Raw genomic sequence first — 23451 nt, 5'->3', positions numbered from 1 at the left:
TGTTAATAATAGACTAGATGAAGAACAAAGTAAATCTGTCTGCCAGATCCCCCCAGGAAAATTGAAATGGTATGACATAGTAAGCATGGGATGTACCTGTCTGCATCTTGACCACAGTCCTGCATTTTCATTGCTCACAATGTGCCATACAGAGAACAAAAAGTTTTCCCACTGAATTTTCCAACAGACTTTTTCTAAGTTATTGCCTTAACGGTCACTTTAATTTATAATTACCTCAGTCTCACTGCGGGGGCCCAATCCTGCAAAGTGCTGTACATTCTCTGCCTCCCATGGGTTTCAGTGGGAGTAGAGGGTGCTAAGCACTTTGCTAGATCTGGCTTTTATTGTCTCTGCTTTATATTCCAATCCTGATCTATTTAGTAATTTGTTTTCTCTTGCTAAATGCTTTTCTGTAGCGACTCATGAGATCCTTTTCAAAAAGAAAGAGGTGGTGAAGTGAGAAGTGAATCAAAGGCCTTGAACTTTGGACCAAAGGTAAGTCATGTGTTGGTGGGTTTTTGGTTTTTTTTAATATAGATAGAGGGATAGATTGATAGTGATCTTGATTCTGTTTTTAATTTATAAATTGTCATCAACTCTCCAAACTAGAGATGCATTCACTGAATATAAAAAGATGAAGCGTCAACAATTTGAGTGCTATTAAAAAAAAAAAGGGGGGGGGAAATAATGCAAACTACAGAAAATGTTCAGAGTGGGGAACAGAAAATGTATACAGAAGTTAATTTCCTTGATTAGACTTCCCTCCTGCTCTTCTTCTCTGCACAGTAAATACCTACATGTAATTTTGTAACGGTTTAATAGCACTTAATAGCAAATGCAAAATTGCATAGTCTTCTATATACCAGCAGATCAGGCAGAAGGTCTGCCTTGCAAGACAACTTGCAGTGCAAACCAGAGACTGAGAAGCGGGGGAGGAGGGGATGTTCCAAGCTGCTGAGCCATGTGACACAATGAGGATAATAAGCAGCAGCAGCGAGCTGGGGCTCTGGCTTCTCTGGAGACTCAGCCACAGGTACCTGCAGCAGCAGCAGAGAGGGAGGGAGGGGAGTGAAGGTCATCACAGTTCAGCTCAGACCTGTACCCTGACAGCTTCAACCTGTCCTGCCAGCAAGACTCATCAATATTAACACCCTATCATCTTGAAAAAAGAAAAAAAGAAAGGAGGAGGCAGGGAAAAAACATCACTGCGTGAAATCAAAGAAAAAAGTAAAATAAAAAAAAAATCAAGTAATAAAAGCCACAGCAAGTGTAAAGTTGAATCTGGTCCTTAAGCAATATGAACCAAATAGAAACAAACATGCAGTACAGCTACGTCTATGAAGAAGACGAGTATATGATCCAAGAGGACGAATGGGATAGGGACCTGCTTCTGGACCCAGCATGGGAGAAACAGCAAAGGAAGGTCAGGAAAGAAAATAAACTGTCTGTGGATGTGCGTCTGTGTGAAATAATAATCACCACCTTTATTATAACACTTTATCATGCCGTTGTAAATGCATGTGAATTGAACCACTATAATTTTTGCAAAGGAATCTATTATCAGTTGTACTCTGTATATGACATTTTTAGCTATACTATTATATATACTTCACTTTCACTTTTAGCATCCTTATATATAAATGTAGGCTGTATATGTAATTATATGAACATCATGAAAGTTTGATACACTTTGCTGACAAAATATTGGTTCAGTATTTTTCATGCTCACATTGGCTGTTGGCAGAGATTTTAGCCATTTCTAAAAGCACTTTCTGGGCCATATTTTCAAAAAGTGGTCTCTGAATTTGCATGTACACTTGATTGCCTGTAACAATAAGTTCCAGAGGGGTAGCCATGTTAGTCTGTTTTAGCAAAATAGTGAGAGTTATGTGGCACTTTAAAGACTAACAAATTTATTTGGGCATAAGTTTTCGTGGGTCTGCCCAAATAAATTTGTGCCACAGAACTTGAAGGTGCCACAGAAGTCTTGCTGTTTTGTAATTGAAAGTGTAAATGAGAAGCTATGCATGCAATTACCCAAAATGCATGTGCAGCCAAGTATTTCCAGGAACAAACTGAGATCACTTTTGAAATTGTGGTCATCTGAGTCAACTCATATTGGAACTTACTGTCAAATCCAGTGGAACAATCTGGTTGAGAAAATATGATCTTGGGAAATGTTCAGACTGAGATTTTAAAGATTTCTTTATTTACTGAGTTAGGGACTGAAAGGTATCCAGTTGTCAACTCTGTAAACTCTCTGGAGCATTTCACTATGGAGGAAATGCTTCTACCTTCTGGATTTTGAAAAACAGTTGTACCAGCATAGAGGCTACTGACACCCTGTTGCTGAATACAGATGGCATTTATAATGCTATCAGCAATTTGGTTAGCAATTTTGATACTTCAATAGATAATTACTAATATGGCTTTGTTAAAACATGAAAAAGTAGATATCACCTAAACTGTTGCATAAGCAGCACATAGGAAAAGGATGATCACTTGAAATATTTCTGTTATTTCCTAAAGTGATAGATAATGTTGCAATTCACAGCTGTAAGATCTGGAGTTACAAGGTCACCAGCCAGTTGCAGAAGTAAAATACGTGGTATCCATTAGGAAATTTGGGCCCAATTCTGCCCTTTGCTATGTTTGAAGAGCTCCCATTGAAAATTGCAGTGGAAGTTGTATATGTGTATCTGAAGGCAGAATTTAGCCCAATGAACACCACCCTCTGTATATAACCTCCCTCTCAACATAAGAGCCATTAGTTGCTTTTAGCAGATATACAATTAAGTAAGGGTGAAATCCTGACCATAGGTAAATTGCTCTCTCCCCTTCTCCCTCCCATTAAATTCAATAGAGCAAGGATTTCACCCCACATTTCTACCTCTAGCATAATTGCAAGCCCTCCTCCCTTTATTTTTGGTTTTCGTTTGTTTAGTTTTCAGGATCTGGCATGGTAGCATCTGTTCAGACACTGTGTACGTGGGTAACATGCGCTTTCTGGGGATATCTTGAATTCTGGTCTTTATACCTGTTATTTCAATTGTATCCTAAGAACCAGTCATAAAACTAGACTAGTCATCATTCAGATTTATTTTAGTTGGACATCTTTTTACCCGGTGAACAAGTGATTTTGATGTGCTGTAACCTATGTGCCAATTAAAGCACAGAAGGCTTTTCAATATTAGAAAATTGAGGTTGTTCATTTTGTAAAGTATGGTGCTTATAGTTCCTCTAAGGGTCTAATCAAATTTCTTATGCAGCAAAAAAACACATTGCCTAACAACTGCAGTTTTGCACCACAGTGTTTTGTATTTCCAAGTAGCATCAGCTAGATTTACTTTCCTTGAAAATATTGAATTCATAAGATTGCAGTATCCAGGATAAAACCGATCCCATGCCCTATTTGAGTCTGTTTTTGGCAGAGTGGCTGATACACCGAATGCTGTGGTAGGAAGACAAAGTACTGAGGGTTTTTAAAGAGTGTGGCAGGTGAGTAACTCTTGGACACTCCAGAAGAGTTTTCCTAGAGTGAAAACCAGATATTCAGAGAATTTGGATTCTGTAAGGTTTATTTTTGTTAGCACTTAATCTGTTCCATTGCATATTTTTAACATTTTAGTGGGGTGGCGGGGAGTAGGACAGGGAAAAGCTCATGTGAGTCACCAACAGTGAACTCTATATTTCTATTCCTTGTTTTATACCAGAGTGATTTTTCACTCCAGTTAGACAATGCTTCAGTGGAAAGTTAGCAGTTCAGAGTACATCAATAGATTAGATATATTGTGGCTTTGTTACTTTGTCTGCCATGTGTATTTAAAACAAACACCAAAGTGATACATTCATTTAAAAATAACTAAGAGAGGGCGTTCTTATTCCTTGGTTTGGAAATGAGTCTGATAGTATATTTTCCCCTTGATTAAAAATATCTCAATAGATGGCCTAACAGATCTGAAATAATATAAGTGTATCAAAAATTTTTTTTACAGTGCTAAAATAAGTTACAGAAAGTACGTTCCCCATTGCCATATTTACCAGGAGAAGTTGTAGATGCATAGGTATGGAGCTTTGTTCAAATATAATATTGAATAGTGATCTCAGAGTAGCCTTGGTAGTTGGCAGCATATATGTTCTATGAGACAATCTTGGAAGAGGACAAAAATAAATGCCATTGTTTCTATTGTGGGCTGCCCACTCTAGACTTGCCATTTCACTGATATGCATGGTATGAGATCTGTCAACAGATGCTGGTAACACACGATGACGTCCATAGGATTACAATGGATATGGCGCCTAATTATAACCACAGCTCATAGGGTATTATGATCTGCAGTAATCCAGGCTCTTGGTGTGGAATTTTTTGTTGTAGAAGTCTCAATAAATATGATGTACATTGTACAAAAGGAAGCTGGGTAGTAGCGTTGCTGTATCTGCTGTGAACTGCAAATTGAAAGTTTCAGTTGGGGTAAAGTTCAACCTGTGTAAAAGGACACCAATAAAATGCAGCAGTTTGGCAGAACACAATATTACACACTAATGGTGCAAAAAATAATTAGGGATTGTAGGTTTTGAATTCCAGAGGTTTGAAAGAAGAATTAAATGAGGAGATTATTATTATGTCTTCATTATGTCCTGTGTGGAGATGTTTCCAATACAGATTGATGAGAAAAGTTCAGTTTTTGTGTCTCGTGTTCATTGAAAATGAACAAAGTCAATTAGTATTTTGGACGTTTACTGCTTAATAAAACACAGTGCATCGTCATTGTCAGTATGCACTTTGCTTGCTTGCTTACTTAAACAATATTCTGCAAGTGATGTGGATGTAGATACCTAAAAGGAAACTATCAAGCATAGTTTATGGCCACTGACTAGGCAAGGGAGGATAATACTTTTCAGTCACAGCCAAGCTGGCTGGTTATGAACTGAAGGCCATATTCACTGACAATGGAAAATTTAAAGAGATTTTCCTTTTGATTTCTGTTTCAAAACAAAAACCTGACATCATAAATTCCAATAAACCATTTCAGTAAAAATTCAGTTTGGAAAAGATTATATCCACTGCTTTAGGAAAATTGGAACAATGGTATAACTCAAGAACTGAAGTCCTGTATGAAGTCCTTATTTCTTTGCAGCCTGCCTGAACTGTCTAAATTCCCCTTTGGTTTTAATGAATGTAATTTTTACCACTGTGGCATCCTGATCCTGATGCCATGGCTGTGGCATCACCAAATGTCACTCAGTCTCAAAGGCTTTTGGAGAATTTTCAGGCTGAGACTCAGTATGAAAAGCCTGAGCATCAGCATGTATGCTGAAGGCATCGAGGTGAAAGGCATTACATCCCCTGAGCCGCGAAGGCCATTATGTTGATAGTTCATATTCATTAATTGGATTAAAATTATAGGTGGCTTTTTAAAAATAATTTTAATTGCCTTTTATTTCATATATGGCAACAAGTGTGGTAGAATTTCTAGACACCGATAGGAAGACAAAGGTCAATTTTTCAGTTCTGTGTTTGTACAGTGCCTAGGGCAGTGAGGTTCTAGTCCTTGACTAGGACTCAGAGGGACTACAGTGTAAATAATAATTATGAATAAGGTCCCTGCCTCAAGAAACCTACAGTCTTAACACTGTGTCTTGGTGCTGGGGATTCCCACGGGCAGTAATTTACAGGGGGGCAATATTTTGTTACTCTAGTAAATTTGTTTTCATTTGCACAACCTATATCACTATTTCTTCATTTATTCCTTTTTTTAGCTAATTTGCTTTTTTGTTTCCTACTAGCTCTTTCTAATGGCAACTACTTAACACTGTTCTTGCAGCTGTCTATTTTTTGTTTGTTTAATCCCAGTTAAAATATTTCACATAAAGTGGGATTTTCAGAAGCACTCATTTTTGACTGAACTTTACTTCTCTTGAAATCAATGGTAAAAGTGGATGAGTGGCTGTCATTGTCCCAGCTGTGCAGTGTAATCCATTTGGGCAGACCCTACCATCTGTGCAGCGTCCCACGCAAGTCAATGCATTTCTGCATGGACACAGCAGTTTGCCCACACAAATCAGATTGAAAGATTGGTGCTCTTATGAATAACACCTTCAAATATTATGGAAAATGCAATGCTTATTTTTTATTTTAACAAAGCAAGAGCATGCTGTTGAGAATAGTATTTGAAATTCTAAATTAGGGTGGGTTGCCACTCAGGAGGTATATTAAGCTGCCTTTTTAAAAATGTTGAGGGCATACTCTTTTGTCCTGAGATGCCCCTGTAACTCCTATTTCATATTATTGGGAGTTATACATGTGAATTGAGAGGAGACTACAACTCCAAGTATGCAAACCTCTGTTGAATAATGGGGTTTATCCATATTATTTAGCCTATAACATCTATGGGATTTAACTACTTAATTCCATTTAGTTTAACACTGCTTTTATTACAATTGCTTTCTGACCACAGAGAAATAGTTTATTCAAGGGAATATATTGATATGTATTAAATACATGAGTTAAGCTATTCAACATTAGCAAGTCAGAATATCCAAAAGGTAATCCTACAGCCCCACTTGCTGTAACCCTGCTTTTAAAAATGTGGTTGGAATTGTTTTACATTTGGAAAAGTTTCTGTTTCTTCCCCTCATTCTCACTATAAGTACAATATGTCAGAAGGGATTTTGCTCAAATTTAAAAAGAAATTATCTTTGACCAGAGACCAAGAGTAGAGAACTTCATTCAAAGGATGAATGTATTAGAAAAGTTATAAGAGTACAAAAATGGAATGATCGTAATGGACACTGTTTTGGTCACACTGATGATCTTTCATATTGTATATAAATAGGAGAAATACTGGTCTTTTCTGCATTTATTAACCAAATATAAAGATGTATTTGGTTAAAACTCCAAGCCTGGCAGAAAGTACATATTGACTTCAGATACGTTTAAGTAAGAAAACAAACTGTTTTGTTGAATAGTCTAATCCTGTTTTTACAGAATTATAAGAGGTCATGGGGTAATAAGCCATTATGGATACTTTATTTATTGGAATTTTTGTTATATTAACCTGCTCTATGTCATATAAAAAGCAATGAGGTATAGTCCCAAGCCTATTCTAACTGTGTTTTCTGTAGCAGAGACAACAGAACACTGCATTAGAAAGATTGTCTCAGAAGTGGGTGCTAAGTGTGTGACTCCGGGGGCTGGTGTGCAGAGCCACCTCTACATCAATGCCTCCTACTGGGAGTGCAGGACTGAGACTGGGTGGCTATTTTGGCAGTGACCGATAAAAAAAGACATCATGAAATATAGGGAATAAGGAGAAATTGTGTGCTGGGGGCCCATCTAGAAATCTTTGTGCTCTTGATCTAGTGGCTGTCTAGGCAGATAGATGCATGGAAGTTCATGATTCATTTGAGTGGAAACATTGCCACCTCCTAAGTAAAGCACAGTAAGATTTGTCTGATACAAAACTTTTCTTTGTAGATGGCTTTTGTAATAAAATGATTTATTGCTATGGGTTTTTTTTAAACCTTGAAATAAAACATTCTTGTTTGTCATTAAAGGAAATCTTAAGCCTTTGGGATAATGGTAATATTTCTACAGTGCTGAATTTTCCTAGTGATCTCCAACCACTTCTGGCACCCATTTAACTTTTTTCCTGTTTTATCCACAAAGCATGCAAAACGGGCTTGGTCACCTCTCTCTTATCCTGGAGATGAGGAATGAGGCTACTGCCTTCCATCACTTTAACCTTCCCCTCAGCCCATCAGACTTCCCAAGAAGGAAGGGTATTTCTACTGAGGCTGCACAAAGACTGTATATTTAGTAGGATACAAAACAATAATTTTTTCCTCACAAGCCTGTTCTATTCAGGCAGTCCTCACACATGCATACCTTCCAGTTAAATCAAAAGGAGATTTGCATTATACATAAGGGTGTGCAAGGACACCACTGTTGTTAATTGGAATATAATATCTGATATTAATTGGCAATTTCTTGTTGGCACCGCAGTAGATGTGGGTCTTCAGGTTAGTGGTTTTGCAGACTAACTCAGGGAAGGGTTTCCATTTGTAAGGAGTGCCATGGAGGAAAGTACAAAGACAGTTGTGGGAGATTGTGTCTCATATGAACTGCTGAGTCCTAAAATGCTACTCCCAGCCGTCCTCTGCCTATATCTGCTTAATGAGGACACAGTTGATAAACGCAGGGATTTCATTGCTGGTTAATTAAAGCAGCAAACAATGTATGTTTATCAGGTTTATTTATCTATAAGTTCAAGTGGATATGGTTGTGTGCATTTAAAAAAGAATGATGTGCCTATAATATGAACATCCGATGCCGCTGCTGGGCTCCGGGCAAGCATCCAATCTGAATCTCAGCATTGTTTTTCCCAAGTCGGTCAGGGTTTTCCTTTTTAAACAGACAGTGAACACATTAAAAGTTTTAATATTAAACAGAAGATAACAAAAGTTCTGCCTCTCCATTTAAAATACTGTTTCCTATGAAAGCCACACTCTGAATGGCAGGTGGCTTCATATACGGTCTGATTCAAAGCCTACTGAAGTAAATAGAAAGACTCCAGTTAACTTCAGCTGTGTTTGGATCATGCCCCTGTAGAGTCTTTTCTTTGCTACCATATAAGAATGTTGGCAGTGGTGCTTGAAGAGTTTTTATAGTGAGGGAGCTGAGAGCCATTGAACCAAACTGTAAACCCTCTGTATAATAGAAACTGCTTCAAGCCAGGTGGTGCAGCAGCATCCCCTGGCACCCTTAGTTCCAGCACCGATGCATGTTGGTTGTCGAAAAGTTAATGTATAATAACTATTTCCTAGTATTAGGCCTTAAATTGTAGACTCTGATCCTTCAAAGGGACCCACAAACAGAGAGCCCTACTCTTGTGTAGCATCCTGCTGAAAGTAGTAGGGCTCCATGTAGGAGTAAAGGCTGTGGATGTGGATTGTTTTCCTGGATTGGGGCCTTAGAGATTGGTTTTATGTTAAAATAGTAACATGCTGAATTCCTTTTGCTGAGGTTACTTGTATGGAATGGTGTCTGAGAGGAGGACACTGAAGTGATGGCAGAATGACTATTTTGTCAGCATGTTTCATATTTTATCTAAAAATTATCAATGAGCTCTGCACCGAGGGGGAAATAAATGAAAATTGTGGCCATATGTATACAGAATATAAAAGAAAATTAAAAAGCGCTTTTATGAAACTATCTCAACCAGAAATATTTCATGGTGGCAGAATTCTATAGTTATATTGGGAAATATCTCTTTTTAAAAAACCCAAACAAAACAGCATTTTATTTTAAGAAACGAGTGCATTGGTGCAGTACCAATATTTATTGTATTTCTTTCAATTTATAGTCATTCTCTAATCTAAATGTTGAACTTTTGCTTTCTAGTGGCCAAATTCTGTATTACACTATTCAATTCCACTGAATTCATTTCAATGGGACTGAATGACAGGATTTAAAAAATTTGGGATGCTCATTATAACATATCTGGCAACATTTAAGCATTCTAGAGCTGAACTTGGTAACAGATGAATGTGTTAGATTATTAATTTCTCAGGAATGTATATGTGATACACTACAGAAAGAAGAATTTAAATGAAGTAGGATTGCCTAAAAATGGTTCCTGATAAGGAACATAACTTTATGTAAACATCTCAATCAAGTTAATATTGTTAAAAATTAATTTTATGGTTTTTAACTTAATTGAAATACATTGGAAAAATATGGAATGATCAGGCATACCTTTTTCATTTTGGTCTGGTTTCTAGGAAATATATGCACTTCAGGCTGTTGTATTAAGGCAGTGAAAATATTTGCATTTGCAAACACATTTGCACCTATGTTACCTTGGGCCAACCAAGGTGGTTATTAATTGCATTGGAGCTCTTCAAAAGAAAAAGCATGGATGGATTTTGGTGTATATCAAACTGAAGCCATTGGGTAGAGCCGTCCACGATCTCATCAGGCACTGTGCAGTGGTCCCTTTTCAGCTTGTAAAATGAGGAATGAATTTAAGAATGTTACCCTATTCCACATTATTTAACTGGAAAATACAACAGAATGATCACTCAGTGTGACTGTGCTTCTGTTCCTATCCAGTAACTTTCCCCAGTGATACTGGAAGCAACTCGTTCTGACACTAATTATGGTGGCATGAGTCTTAAAGAATTACTGTGCAGGATCAGAGGTTCAGTTGCTGTCAGTGGTGATTTTCTCTGTTGCTGGCCATGTTGGAACAGGAGAGAGAGACTGAATTAATCAGGTGGAGGAGACGGAAGGAAAATGAAATGAAAGGAGAGACTGAAGCTGAACCAAAGGATGGGGTGACTAAGGATCAAGCCTTAAACAGCTTGAAGGTAGACTAGAAACATACAAAACCTGAGGAGTGTAAGGCTATGTCTACACTACTGCCTGTATCAGCTTCTCCAGCTGACATAGCTTCTGCCATTTTATGATAATGGGAGAGCTCTCTCCTGTTGGCATAGAGCGTCTTCACCAGATGGGCTGCAGCGGCACAACTGTGCCGCTACAGGATTGTACATGTAGACATGGCCTAAGAGAGAAATGTAGAGAGAGAATGAGAGACAAGGTGGGTGAGGTAATATCTTTTATTGGACCAACTTCTCTGTTGGTGAAAGAGATAAGCTTTCAAGCTACACAGAGCTCTTCTTCAAGTCAAGGAAAGGTACTCAGAGTGTCACAGCTAAATACAAGGTAGAACAGATTGTTTATCATAAGTAGTTAACGCATATTGTAAGAGACCATTCAAGGTAAAGTGGCCCATTAACACCTCTGCAGTCATAAGACAAAAAAGAGGGCTTAGTGTGTTACAGCTTGCTATAATAAGTCATAAATCCAGTGTCTTTATTAAGACCATGATTTTTAGTGTCTAACAAAGTTATGAATTTAAGCTCCCATGCTTGTCTTTTGAAGGTGTTGTGCAGGTTTCCTTTTGAGGATGACGACTGAGGTGTCAGATACAGAGTGATCATTTTGTGAAGTGTTCATCCACAGGTGATATGTGTTTTTGTCTTTTATCCTTTTTCTGTGTGAATTCATTCCAGAGCATATTGATTGTCTTGTTTCACTCATAGTTGGTGCATTTAGTGCACTGGATGGGGTTGTGAAAAGGCATGTGTAGGATCCGTGGATCTCAAAAGCTCTGTTGTGGGGGATATTGATCATTGTAGCAGTGGAGATATGTCTGCAGGTTTTGCATCTGTTGTTCTGGCAACGTCTGGTGCCACTTTGGGTTGGTAGGTCCTGGTCTGTGGGGAGCTTGCTTCTGACAATGAGCTTAGAGAGGTTGGGATTTGTTTGAAGGCCAGAAGAGAGGATTCTGGAGAGATTTCTTTCAGGATGTGGTCTCTATTGAGTATGGTTGTAATTGTTCAATGATACCCATATGGATTCCAGTGTGGTGGGGTAGGTGACAGCTAGGGGTATGCAGTCAGAGAGGTTTTTTCTGTATTGAAGCAGGTTCTGTCAGGGTATTTGGGTGGCCCATTCTATGTTGCGATCTGCTTCTCAGGTGGAGTGGCCTTATTTGGTGAAGGTGGCATTGCGTGTGTTAAGGAGTGTATCCTGAACTTTTAAATCTATTACTCTGACATGATTAGATGACAACTGTGTTAAAATATGATCCCTGACACACTAAATGTCCCATCAGTGATGTATTTTTTTTTTAATTTAAAGTAGTATACTTAAGTCACAGAGGGGTAGCCGTGTTAGTCTGTATACAGCAAAAACAACAAGAGTCCTGTAGCACTTTAAAGACTAACAAAATTAATTTCTGCAGGCATAAGCTTTCGTGGGCTGCAACCCACTTAGTCAGATGGGGGTATATATATATACATCCAAGGGTAAGGAACAACAATGGGGAGGGTAGGTGTTAGCAAAGTCCATTCAGTTAGAGTAAATGAGGCCTATTCACATCCATTGATTAGAAGGTGAGAATGTGTGAACAGTGACAATTACTTCTTGTAATGAGCTAACCATTCCATGTCCCTATTCAGACCCAGTTTGACTGTATCAAGTTTGCATATGAGTTCCAGCTCTGCAGTTTCTCGCTGAAGTCTGTTTTTGAAGTTTTTTTTTTGTATAAGTATGGCAACTTTCAAGTCAGCTACAAAGTGTCCCAGGAAATTGAAGTGTTCTCCGACTGGTTTATGGATGTTACCATTTTTTATGTCTGATTTGTGTCCATTTATTCTTTTGCGTAATGACAGTCCGGTTTGGCCAATGTACATGGCAGAGGGGCATTGCTGGCACATGATGACATATATTACATTAGTAGATGTGCAGGTGAATGAGCTCCTTATGGTGTGGCTCATGTGGTTAGACCTATGATGGTGTCACTAGAGTCGAAGAGGAATACCAAAAGAAACTATGACATCTACTTAAGAAACTCGCTAAAGAAACACAGGAACAAATCTACACACACACACCCTCTGAGCCCTGACCAGGGTTATTCTATCTGCTACTCAAGATCCACAAACCTGGGAATCCTGGATGCCCCATCATCTCAGGCATTGGTATTCTCACAGCAGGACTGTCAGGTTGTGTGGACTCTCTCCTTAGGCCCTATGCCACCAGCACTCCTAGCTATCTTTATGATACCACTGACTTCCTGAGAAAACTACAATCCCATCGGTGATCTCCCAGAAAACATCCTAGCCACTATGGATGTGGAAGCTCTCTACACCACCATTCCACACAAAGATGGACGACAAGCCATCAGGAACATTTTCCTTGATGATATGTTACACCTGGTAGCTGAACTTTGTGACTTTGTCCTGACCCACGACTACTTCAGATTTGGAGGCAATCTATACCTTCAAGTCAGTGGCACAGCTATGTACACCCGCATGGCCCCAAGCATGCCAACATTTTTATGGCTGACCTAGAACAGCGTTTCCTCAAAACTCGTCCCCAAGCACCTCCCCTTTACCTACGCTACATTGATGACATTTTCATCATCTGGACCCATGGGAAAGAGTCCCTCAAAGAATTCCACTGGGATTTCATTAATTTCCACCCCACCATCAACCTCAGCCTGGACCAGTCCACACAAGAAATCCACTTCCTGGACACTACAATACAAATAAAGGATGGTCACATTAATACCACCCTATACTGAAAATTTAGGAGCCTATCTCTGGACAAACTTATTTTGAAATACTTGGTCCCAATTAGCTTTCTGGTGCTGAAAGGGCTAGTCACTTGCACATTTGTATGTGAGATTACAAGGAACTTACTATTTGTATAAAACCAATAACAACCTGCATGGCTTATTAGCAAAGAGAAAACAAATGGTGTTGTAGCTTTGATGGATTGTTTAAACTATGGGTCTTTCTTCAGGCTGTGGAAAACATGTCCCAGCTGTAGCTACTTTAAGTTCAGTGGAGTTATATCAGGGATCACTTTGGCCCTATCTATCTACTCTATTCTGTTTAATGTCTTTATCTACATATATACCATATTATGCATCTGTCACCAGGGTTTCTGAGAGCTACTAGAATTATTAAACACAAATAAACAAAACACTATACAAATAGTCCATAGATTGTACTTTCTGTCTTTGCCTTGTGGCCTGTGTTTCCATGACCCAAAGCAGGCCCCATAGACAAATATATTTTATGATAAGAAAACATGCAATTTAACAAAGAACTGTTATGTTTAATTGACAAAGCATTTTCTCATTACAAATTCAGTACTCACTCTAAAAACAGATGTTCCAACTCTCTGCATTTGAGCTGTCACTGTTTCCCCCCATTTATTCTGGTTAGTTTCTTAAGCAAAACAAGTTATTGAACACCATTTTGTGTGCATATATAATGACACTATCTATTTATAGTCTCTAGGTAAGATATTCAAAAGCACCTTAGTGACTTTGGCACGTAAATCGCATTTTCAAAAAAGACTTAGCATTTTAGTGCTATTGAAAGTCAATAGAACTTAGTCTGCTAAGTACTTAGGTGCTTTTGAAAATGTTCTGCTCTAATTTATCATAGAGCAATCGAGTTACTGACGTTAAAAAAAGTCTAGCACAATACATTTTAAAAGCACCTCCAGTATTTATGTAATTGTGATCTAATAATATTTAAAAAGATAAAACCTTTAAAGTATTAAATCTAAAATGAATACTTTTTTATTTCTCAGTCAGCAGCTGTGACTCAGCAGAGAAATGAACTTTCAGTAGATTAATTCTATGCTTTATGTACTGAGAAATGAGTGTATTAAATGCAGTAAGAGGGCTAGGTTACATAGTGACCTAATGCACAAGGCTTTCACTTCTGGGAAAGGGACCTTAGTAGAAATCTCGGTTTAGCGAAACTGAATTTGATGCGCTTCAAATCATATGCATTAAATTACTGTTCAAAAATACTCTGGTGTCTGACTATAAATATATCTTATTATGATCACTTTGCAGTTAATACGATATTAAAACATCAAAAGATCTTCAGGCTGAATTGTGTGCTATTGACAATTCTCTGAATCTCTTCTCACTTTATCAGTGTGGAAGACATGATCTTACACTTGTGAACATTTTTAAAGCATATTGACAAACTGAATTATGAAAACTTTTCTATCTTCCCTATAACTAGCTGTATCATATACTGTATAATGTGGTATTTTTGAGGGGGAGAGAGGGGAGTGGCAATGTAGTATATAATTAACAGGTAAAAATAACACCTTGAAGAAAAGCCACAGAGAAGATAGTTGAAAATCCAGTCTACTAAATCCTGGATCAGCCTGCTTCAATTAATTCTTCTATCTATAGGGCATACCCTCTGTTTCATCTACATTGTATAATTTGGATGTAATTGTTGCCTTCACATTACCTTAAATAGCCAACGATCATTTAAAAATATGTCTGTAGGAAAAAAAGGCAGCCAGCACCTACCGTGGTGGTTCAGGAGGTGATGGGATGCTGGAAGGAGGGCGTTGCGGATCAGCTGGCACTGTTGATGGTAGAAGAGCAGTGAATGAGACCTGAGACTGGAAAATGGAACCAGGAATAAAATTCAATGATATGAATGTGCATGTGCGGATGATAGAGCATTGGTAATGTGGGTTCCCTCTGCTTAACTGACTTGGTGGAGAACTTCATCCAGTGCAGTGGGCATGTGCTCTTGTGTAAGACCAGTGTAGATGTGCCTCTGCAGAACTACTCTCACTTCCTCAATTCTAGAGACAGACATAGAGGCGATTATGCTGTTCTTTTCTACAAGTGGCTTGCTGTAGGAGACTGGCCATGCAGCTGAAATAGAATCTACATGTAAGGTGCAGTACACAGAAAACAGAATTACATCTCCTTTCAGTTAGATCACTACATTCACACCCTTCATTATCACAAAGCCGAACTACACATCTTTAGTTGCCCCTAGCCACTTTAATACTTCAGTTACTTTCTTTGGAATAGCCTCTGCATTATTGTTATCCTTATGTTATGAAGTGGCCAGAACTGAATGTAGTATTCCAGATATGATCTCACTTGAACGGTATAGAGGACCAATTACTTCCCTCCTTTGTGACTTGATACCTCTGTATAGCAGCTCAACATCTCACTGGATTTGTTTGCTCCTGTACCACATAGTATGTTCTTGTGTATCTTACTGTTTCCCAGTTTTTCAGGAGTTGAACCCCAAAGGCTTCCCCACATCTTGCTGTTTATTCCACTGCTGCTTACATCTGCTTGGGGACATAGAGACATCCTGGACGTCACTGTGCTCTACAGTGATCCAAAAAGCCAGCAGTACCGTGAGCATGCAGAAATATATCTGATACAAAGTTAGATGACCCTGATAGAAGAAAATGTTTTCTTCAGCAGCACCAATGCCATATTATATCCTCGAGGGCTTGATCCTGCAAGGTGCTGAGTATTGACTCAGAACTGCTGAGTACCATCAATCCTATTTACATCATTGGGAGTTGAGGGTACAGCATCTTTCAGGTTTGGGTCCCTAGATGCAGGCATGGTTTCCATTGACTTCAATGACAGCCACATATAAAGGCAGAATTTGGCATTGTACTATATGTAAAACAAAGCACTGTAATATCTTAATTGTTAAATTATTAAATTCTAGAACAATATGGCCCACTGGAAGAGATCAACATGTGAATGAACTTTTGCTCCCAGGGAAATACAAAATTAACCTTTTAACAATAAAAGAGGACAAAGGACATAGTGTCAAAAACACAACATTCAAACCTGTGCATTGTTCAGTTCCATCAGGCCTTTTTTCCTACTCCTATGCCCAAAACTTTAACCTAATTCAGCTACTTTAGGTCTGGAACTGCTGTCCTCACAAGTGTTATTTTTATCAAGGGGTTGTTTTTCCCTCAATAGTACTTTCAGCATGAGAATACTTGTCACTTTAATAAATTATCCAGCTTCATTCACATTTTGTAATATTTTATTTTTTACAGAATCAACGTTTTTGAGTGGCACAAAATAGTCCTTTGTCTAGTCTAGTCTAATCATATTAGATACCTAAGAAGCTCCTATCACATTGGTTTCTGAGGATTTCACAGTCTTTAATATATTTATCCTCACAGCAGTCCTATGAGGTAGGGAAGTAGTCTATGGATGGGAACTGAGGCACTCAGACACTCAGGGTATGTCTACATAGCAAAGAAAAACCCATGGCTGGTCCATGAGACTTGGGCTGTGGGACTGTGTAGACTTTATTGTGTACGGGGCTGTGTAGACTCACTGCTGTGTAGACTTGCGAGTTCGGGCTGGAGCCTGGACTCTAGGACTCTGCGAGGCTGGGACGCTCCCAGAGCCCAGGCTCCAGTGTGAGCCCAGAAGTCTACACAGCAATAAAACAGCTTCGCAGCCCAAGTCCCATGTGCCCAAGTTGGCTGATACTGGCCAACAATGGGTTTTTCTTTGCTGTGAAGATATATGCTAAAGGATTTGCCCAAGGAAGTCTGGTAAAGTAGAGACTCAAAACCAGGTCTCCCAAGTCTCAAGTTAGCACATTAGCCACTGGATTATCCTTCCTTTCTGATCCATAAAGTAATATGGGGGCTAATGTACACTGGAAATTTGTTAGTATTGTCGACCCTTTATATTGGCATAAAAGATTATAATATTTATTTAAACAGTATACTGTTAGTCTTATACCCTAAGCAGTTAACACAGATTAAAAGAATAGTCTTCAATACTAAAAAAAAATTAAAATCTTAATATTATTATGGTGGGAGTCACTGTAGGACGCTGTTACACAAAGTCATACTGGTTCATTTTCTTAGCATGCAAGCAGTGTACAGTCTTTGAAAAGATGCCATGTTGTAAGTTTTGTGATGCAGTCTTTTCTTTTGGGGGGAGCTGTTGCCAACAGCTAGTGAGTTTACTCTCTGCTTTAACTTGTCTAGCTAGAGTCAATTCTTTGTGCAGAGTTGCTTCCTGGAAGCAGGGCATTGGTGTTGGGCTGAGGTTTCTGAAAGCAGGAATTACCTGTGTGCCATTTGTGACCAACTCTGTTCAAAGACAAGTGTGAATAGTATAAATAAACAAGCTATACTATGAAAATACCCAGGCTCCACATCACTGATTTTTCTCCTCCAACAGGAAGCCAACCTGTCAGACCCTGAAATCTGATACCCATCAGCAGGGTAGTGACCTTGTTAAGGAACTGAACTCCTTATTTCAATATTAACAAAAGCCTGCCAAGCGACCACAATATAATGACCTCAATATCCCAACTCATTGTGGAGGAGAACCTTGAGATGGAGATTAATTTATATACTGGGGATTGGATATCTCAGGACACCGGAGATTGAACCTTTCAGTTTTACATCACAGTTTTGAATGCAGAGGCCATGTGGATAGCAACAAAGTTGTTAACACTGGAAGATTGTTTGGTAGCCTGTATGAAATGAGCTGGCACACTCAGTTTCGCTCTTAGTGCGACAGGTGGCCACATTGCAAAAACCATCACTTTTGGCAGCCTCACTGGAGAGGTCAAGGATTGATCCTAGGTTGTGGGCTTTCTGAACTGTGCCTTGCACAATGGGGCCCTGCTTTGGACCTTTAGGTGTTATTGTCATATCAATAAAAACAGCGCACGTGTAATGGACATCAAAGCTAAATCACTACTTCACTCATAGAAATGTTCCCTTCAGATCATGTCTGGGTGGGGGGGTTAAGGACAATTTGCACAGCCACTCTCCATGCTGTGAATAGAAAGAGGACATCTGTCTCCAGAGCTGTCACTCTGGCACATTTCACAAGGAAAAACATTCACTGAAATTTTTATAGGGGATAGCGGGAAGATAACTAGCATGCAGCCAGACTTATAATAGTAGTAAATGGGCTTAGGCTGAACAGCTAGGTTTAGATTTTTTAAATTTAAAATTAACTTTAGATAATGGAGACCAGCTGTTTAAAGATGTTTGTAATTATTATGAGTTGTCTTCCATTTGTTTGTGACAGGGATTGAATTTGATTCAATTTAGAATATGTTTATTGCAACATATGTATAGCTTTGTCAACTTTCTAATCTCCTCCACTGCTATTTATTTATTAGGCTTTTTTATGGTGCTCATTGCCATCGTATCTGATCACCTCACAAACAGATGACTATATCCTCACAATACCCCTGGGGAGTAGGGAAGTTTTTTTATCCCCATTTTACAGCTGACAAATTGAGGTACAGAAAATTAAAAAAAAAGAATGGTATTTTTGAAAGCAATAAGCGTTGACCTAGCCCTGCTCCCATTAATGTCAAATGGGTTATGGCCCTGGACTAGGAGTCATCGGAGGAATTTGCAAAAATGCTCAGCAGAGTGAGGCCACTGTTGAAGATTTTTGAAATTCCCACCTTCAGTAATTTGCTAAAGTTAATGGCAGAACTAGGAACAGAACCTGGATATCATGATTTTTACTCTAGGGCCATAACCTAGGCCTAGGAAAATGTAATGACTACTAGCCAGAGTGGAAGATAGCTACTCCATGCCATGTTCATCCTACTGTATTAAATTTAAAGGAAGAATTATTCATGGATGGTATTTAATTGTAATATGGCAATCAAATATCTATTTAATGTATTTTAAAAACATAAATTTAAACATAATTTACTCTGACTCTTGCTTTTGTTTTATATCCTTCCCCTTCCTGGTTTGTCTCCTTTTTGCTTCATGTCTTTCCTATAATAGTTTATGGTATATCTTTCCCTGTGTTGTTTTCACTGAAGTTGTTTACTTTTTTTTCTCTTTCTCTAGTCTTTTTATGTCTCTCTTTCTTCCTGTCCTTACGTTGTGTTCCATCTTTTCCCTGTATTTTCTTTGTTTGACGTTCTTTTTCTCCCCGCCACCCACCCCCAAGTTTCCCCCCAGTATCATACTTCTCTTTTCTAACTTAAATCAGGGAATAATACTAAAATGGGAAAGAGGGAACTGTCCAGGGGCAACTCCCAAATAAGAAGCCAGGATCCAGTACCAGCTGGTGCATGAAGGGTGCTTGGATTTCTCTAAAGTGTTAGCCCTGGATGTTGTTGAGGGGCTCCATCTTTTGTAGTCTCTGTTTAGCACGTTTGGTAAATTTGAAGGCCTTCTTGTCCCACCACTCCTCTGGTACCTAGAAAGAAAAAGGAGCATTCTCACTCTTTGTTCTCTGCTCCCACTATAGAACCTGCATGGATGATGATGAAGCTGGGAGTTTCTGCTAATCCACCTCTTTCCCAGCCTTAGTTTTTGTTTTTAGTTCCACCAAGTAAATAGGTCCAGTGCCGCCTTCTGCTGGTGCTCATAGCTTTCCCAGGCAGCAGCAGCAACATGACACTAACCTACTTTTTGAGAGTTTCACTGCATCCTGCAGAGTTCTGATTTAAAATAATAAGACTGATGTGAATTTTCTTAGTTTAATTATGCTACAGTTGGGCAAAGCTATGAGTAGAGGCAATGGAGCTATCTGCAATTTCAGGAAGTCAACACTGCACCTGTTTACACTTCCTTGTGTTTAGATGGTTATCTTCACAGTTTTAAGGGCTTGACTCTTTTTTTTTTTTTTTTTTTTTTTTTTTTTTAAACAAATATAAGCTTAGTCTCTACAGAAATTGGTACCACTTGCCCAGTAAAGCTTCTTACTCATCCCAAGTAAGTTTACATTACCCATATGATCATACTTTCTCTTTACTAGTAACTTTACCATTTTGCCTACCTTGTCAGCCATCTCCCACAGAAGGCAAACATAGACATCGAGATTCAGCACAGAATCCGCCTTGCCTTTGACAGACTGTCTCACCGGGTGTTCAACAACCATGATATCAAGACACACACTAAACTTTTAGTTTACAAAGTGGTGGAATCCCAACTCTCCTCTATGGCTGCAAGATTTGGGTGACCTACAGAAAACACCTGAAAAACCTGGAAGGCCAGCAGAACTTTCTCTGGAAGATCCTCAGCATAAAGTGGGAGGATCGCCACACTAACGTCAGTGTCCTCATGGAGGCCAACATCTTCAGTGTTGAGGCCCTGATTATCCAGCACCAGCTGAGACGGAGTGGGCACTGTGTGCGTATGCCTGATGCATGGCTACCAAAACAATTGCTACACCCCCAATTCACCAAAGAAGAAAGGAAACAGGGAGGCCAAAAGAAGCACTTTAAAGACACCCTTAAGACAAACATCAACCGTTGTGGCATTGACATCACACACTGGGAGACAGTAGTCAAAGATAGGGATAACTGGCGAAGACTTATTGGAGAAGGAACGACCACTTTTGAGGAAAATTGCCTTGCTCTGGTAGCATAAAAATGCCAGAAAAGAAAAGGCAGACAACTGTCATGCAGCAATCGTGGCATAATCCTGCCTTCCAACACCACATGCAATGTCTGTCAATGAGTCTGTGGCTCAAGGATTGGACTCTTCAGCCACCAATGGACCCATATAAAATAAAATCCATGAAAGAGATCATCCTCAACCACCGAGGGATTGCCAACAACAACTTTACTTCAGCACGCATTGCCAGATTTGCACAGTCATAAGAAAGCATTGGAAATTAATAAGAATAAAAATACATTAGAAGTAGATCCCATTTTTGACAACAGTTCCCTTAATTTTTTCACTTCCTTCAACTGAATGGGCCAAATTTATGTTTGGGATAACAAAGTTGACTGTAATGACACTATGAAGATAAAAAATGAATCCTGTACTTTTTTAATGAGTGAGACACATGCCTTCTTTGATTGAGGATTTCTATTGGAATCTTCTCATTTTTTTAATTTTATGAGTATACCATTACTGTAAAGGATTCTATTTGCCCAGACAGCTTTCAATCTTGAATGCTATTAAAAATAGAGTTGGCCCTGAACCAAATCCTTGGATCTTGATCATTTTTAGCTTTAGATAAGAATACAAATGAAGTCAATGGGAAAAGACCTATTGCTTTTAACTGGCTTTGAATCAGAAGAGAGAGTTGGCAGATCTAGGAGTGGAGCCAATATCAGTGTGGCTACCAGAGTTCAGAAGGAATCATGCAGGCTCTTTGCAGGATGCGTCTAATTAGAGTGACCAGATGTCCCAATTTTATAGGGACAGTCCTGATATTCGGGACTTTCTCTTACATAGGTGCCTATTACCCCTTACCATCATCCTGATTTTTTTACACTTGCTATCTGGTCACCCTACTCCTACTCTACTGGATTTCTCGGTGGAGCTATTGTAATCCACATTTATACTGCTAGTCTTATCCTTTCTTTAGTCTCATAGATTCATAGACTTTAAGGTCAGAAGGGACCATCATGATCATCTAGTCTGACCTCTTGCACTCTGCATGCAACAGAACCTCACCCACCCAGTCCTGTAATAGCCCTGAAAAACCCTTCCCCCACAAAGAGATGACAATGAGTTGGGAACAGTATGTGCAGTGATTGACATGCAATTTCCCCTGGAACTTCTCGGCCTTACATGTTTTTATCGGGGGGGCGAGGCGGGGGAATGCAGTCCTTTCTCTGTTGACTCCACTGAAAGAAAGCACTAATGTAACTGTAATAAAATGCTTGATAATCTTCTTGACATTTGTTAGTGTCCAGCCTTGATGGTGATATCCTAAAGTTATTCTTAAAGTGATATTTAAATGCTTTAGAATCTTCAGCTTTTTTTGGCAATAATCAGACCCGTGAAATGGACATGTAGTCATACAGTGATGGGGGTTGCGTATTTTCCAGGAAACCCTACCCTCACATAGGATTAGACCACCTGCTTTGTAAGGGCTAAAGTCTCCCCTGGCTGTTCTGAGTAGAATTCCCATTAATGTTAGTGGAACTTACATATGGTCTACTGTGTGGGAAATGTGCCTCTTTAATTATTCGCCCCCTGAATAACAGAGTGGGAATCAGAGATGAGAAAAGATCTTTCAGCTTATGGAGTTGATCCCCTAGCAGGGGTGGACTGTTCATTACTATGATCCAGAGCAGTATCCATTTAATCTCTGATATCACCTCTACTGCACTTTCAGACAGATGGACTAGAGCTAGGAGGGCTTTCCCATCTCTGAATTCTGTGACCTTGTGATTCTTTATTTTCTAGTGCCTTCTCTAGTTTTTATGTCCCAAGCCATGGGGTTTCCACCAAATTCCCATGTAAGATGGTTCCACAGTTTAACTGACCTCACTGTCAAATTTTTCCTTGACATTTAGCCTAGATTTTCCTTTTCTTGATTTCTTCCAGTGACTGCTCCAATTAATACATAACACCTTGGACCACCCTAGATAGTTCCCCTCACTTCAAATGTTTACTTCCTTCACAAAGTCAAATTCAGCTAGCAAATTACTGTGCTATGTTCTGTGTTAGCCTTAACATTTCACTTGACCAGCAGAGGATGTCAATGATTGAATAACATTAAATTCCTGTAAAAAATGACACTTCCAGAAGAGGTAGAATTTAAGGCTCCAGGACTATCGGTCACCCTAGTTATTAATTTAAAATGTACCAGGTGCATTGACACATCAATTAATAATCGTAAGGGTACATTTTAAAACGGTAACTTAAAATAGTGCTAAGCAGTTTGATTGCATTTGTCACATATTATCACATTGCTGCAAAATGTTACATATTGCCACATTGCTGCACATGTTTTGTCACATATTACCACATGTGATACACACAATGTCACACATTATTGCCACATTGCTGCAAAATGTACCAGGTGCATTGACACGTCAGTTAATAATTGTAAGGGTACATTTAAAATGGTAACTTAAAGAAAATGGTGCGAGACAGTTTTACTGCATTTGTCAAATATCACCACATTGCTGCAAAGGGCTGGCGTATTTTCTGTCATTTATTCCTGGCTCTGCCACTGACCTGCTGTGTGCCTTCGGGCAAATATCTTCACCTCTATTGTCCCTTTCACCCTTTGTCTGTCTCGTTCATGTAGACTGTAAGCTTTTTTTTGAGGCAGGGACCTTTTCTCCCTCTGTACT

General features: G+C 39.0%; 1 protein-coding gene across 4 annotated transcripts in view; it reads left to right on the top strand.

Moving 5' to 3' along the window:
- Positions 1 to 434: 434 nt before the first annotated feature.
- Positions 435 to 23451, top strand: part of ACTN2 (actinin alpha 2) — an 87472-nt gene continuing 64455 nt past the window's right edge. For 2 of the 4 annotated variants that reach the window (XM_067535997.1, XM_067536001.1), the window contains exon 1: positions 1006 to 1423. In XM_067535997.1, coding sequence (XP_067392098.1) covers positions 1298 to 1423 — 126 coding nt within the window. In that variant the 5' untranslated portion in view covers positions 1006 to 1297. Of the gene's footprint in view, positions 496 to 1004; positions 1424 to 23451 lie in introns of those variants that run through there. The other 2 variants (XM_067535998.1, XM_067536002.1) reach the window with 2 other exon arrangements.

This window comes from Emydura macquarii, unplaced genomic scaffold (genome assembly GCF_026122565.2).
Source record: "Emydura macquarii macquarii isolate MOO-44397 ecotype Brisbane River unplaced genomic scaffold, CSIRO-AGI_Emac_v2 contig_3517, whole genome shotgun sequence".
Taxonomy (NCBI): domain Eukaryota; kingdom Metazoa; phylum Chordata; order Testudines; family Chelidae; genus Emydura; species Emydura macquarii.
The sequence above is the reverse complement of the archived record's forward strand: the minus strand, read 5'-3'. Positions and strand labels throughout refer to the sequence as shown.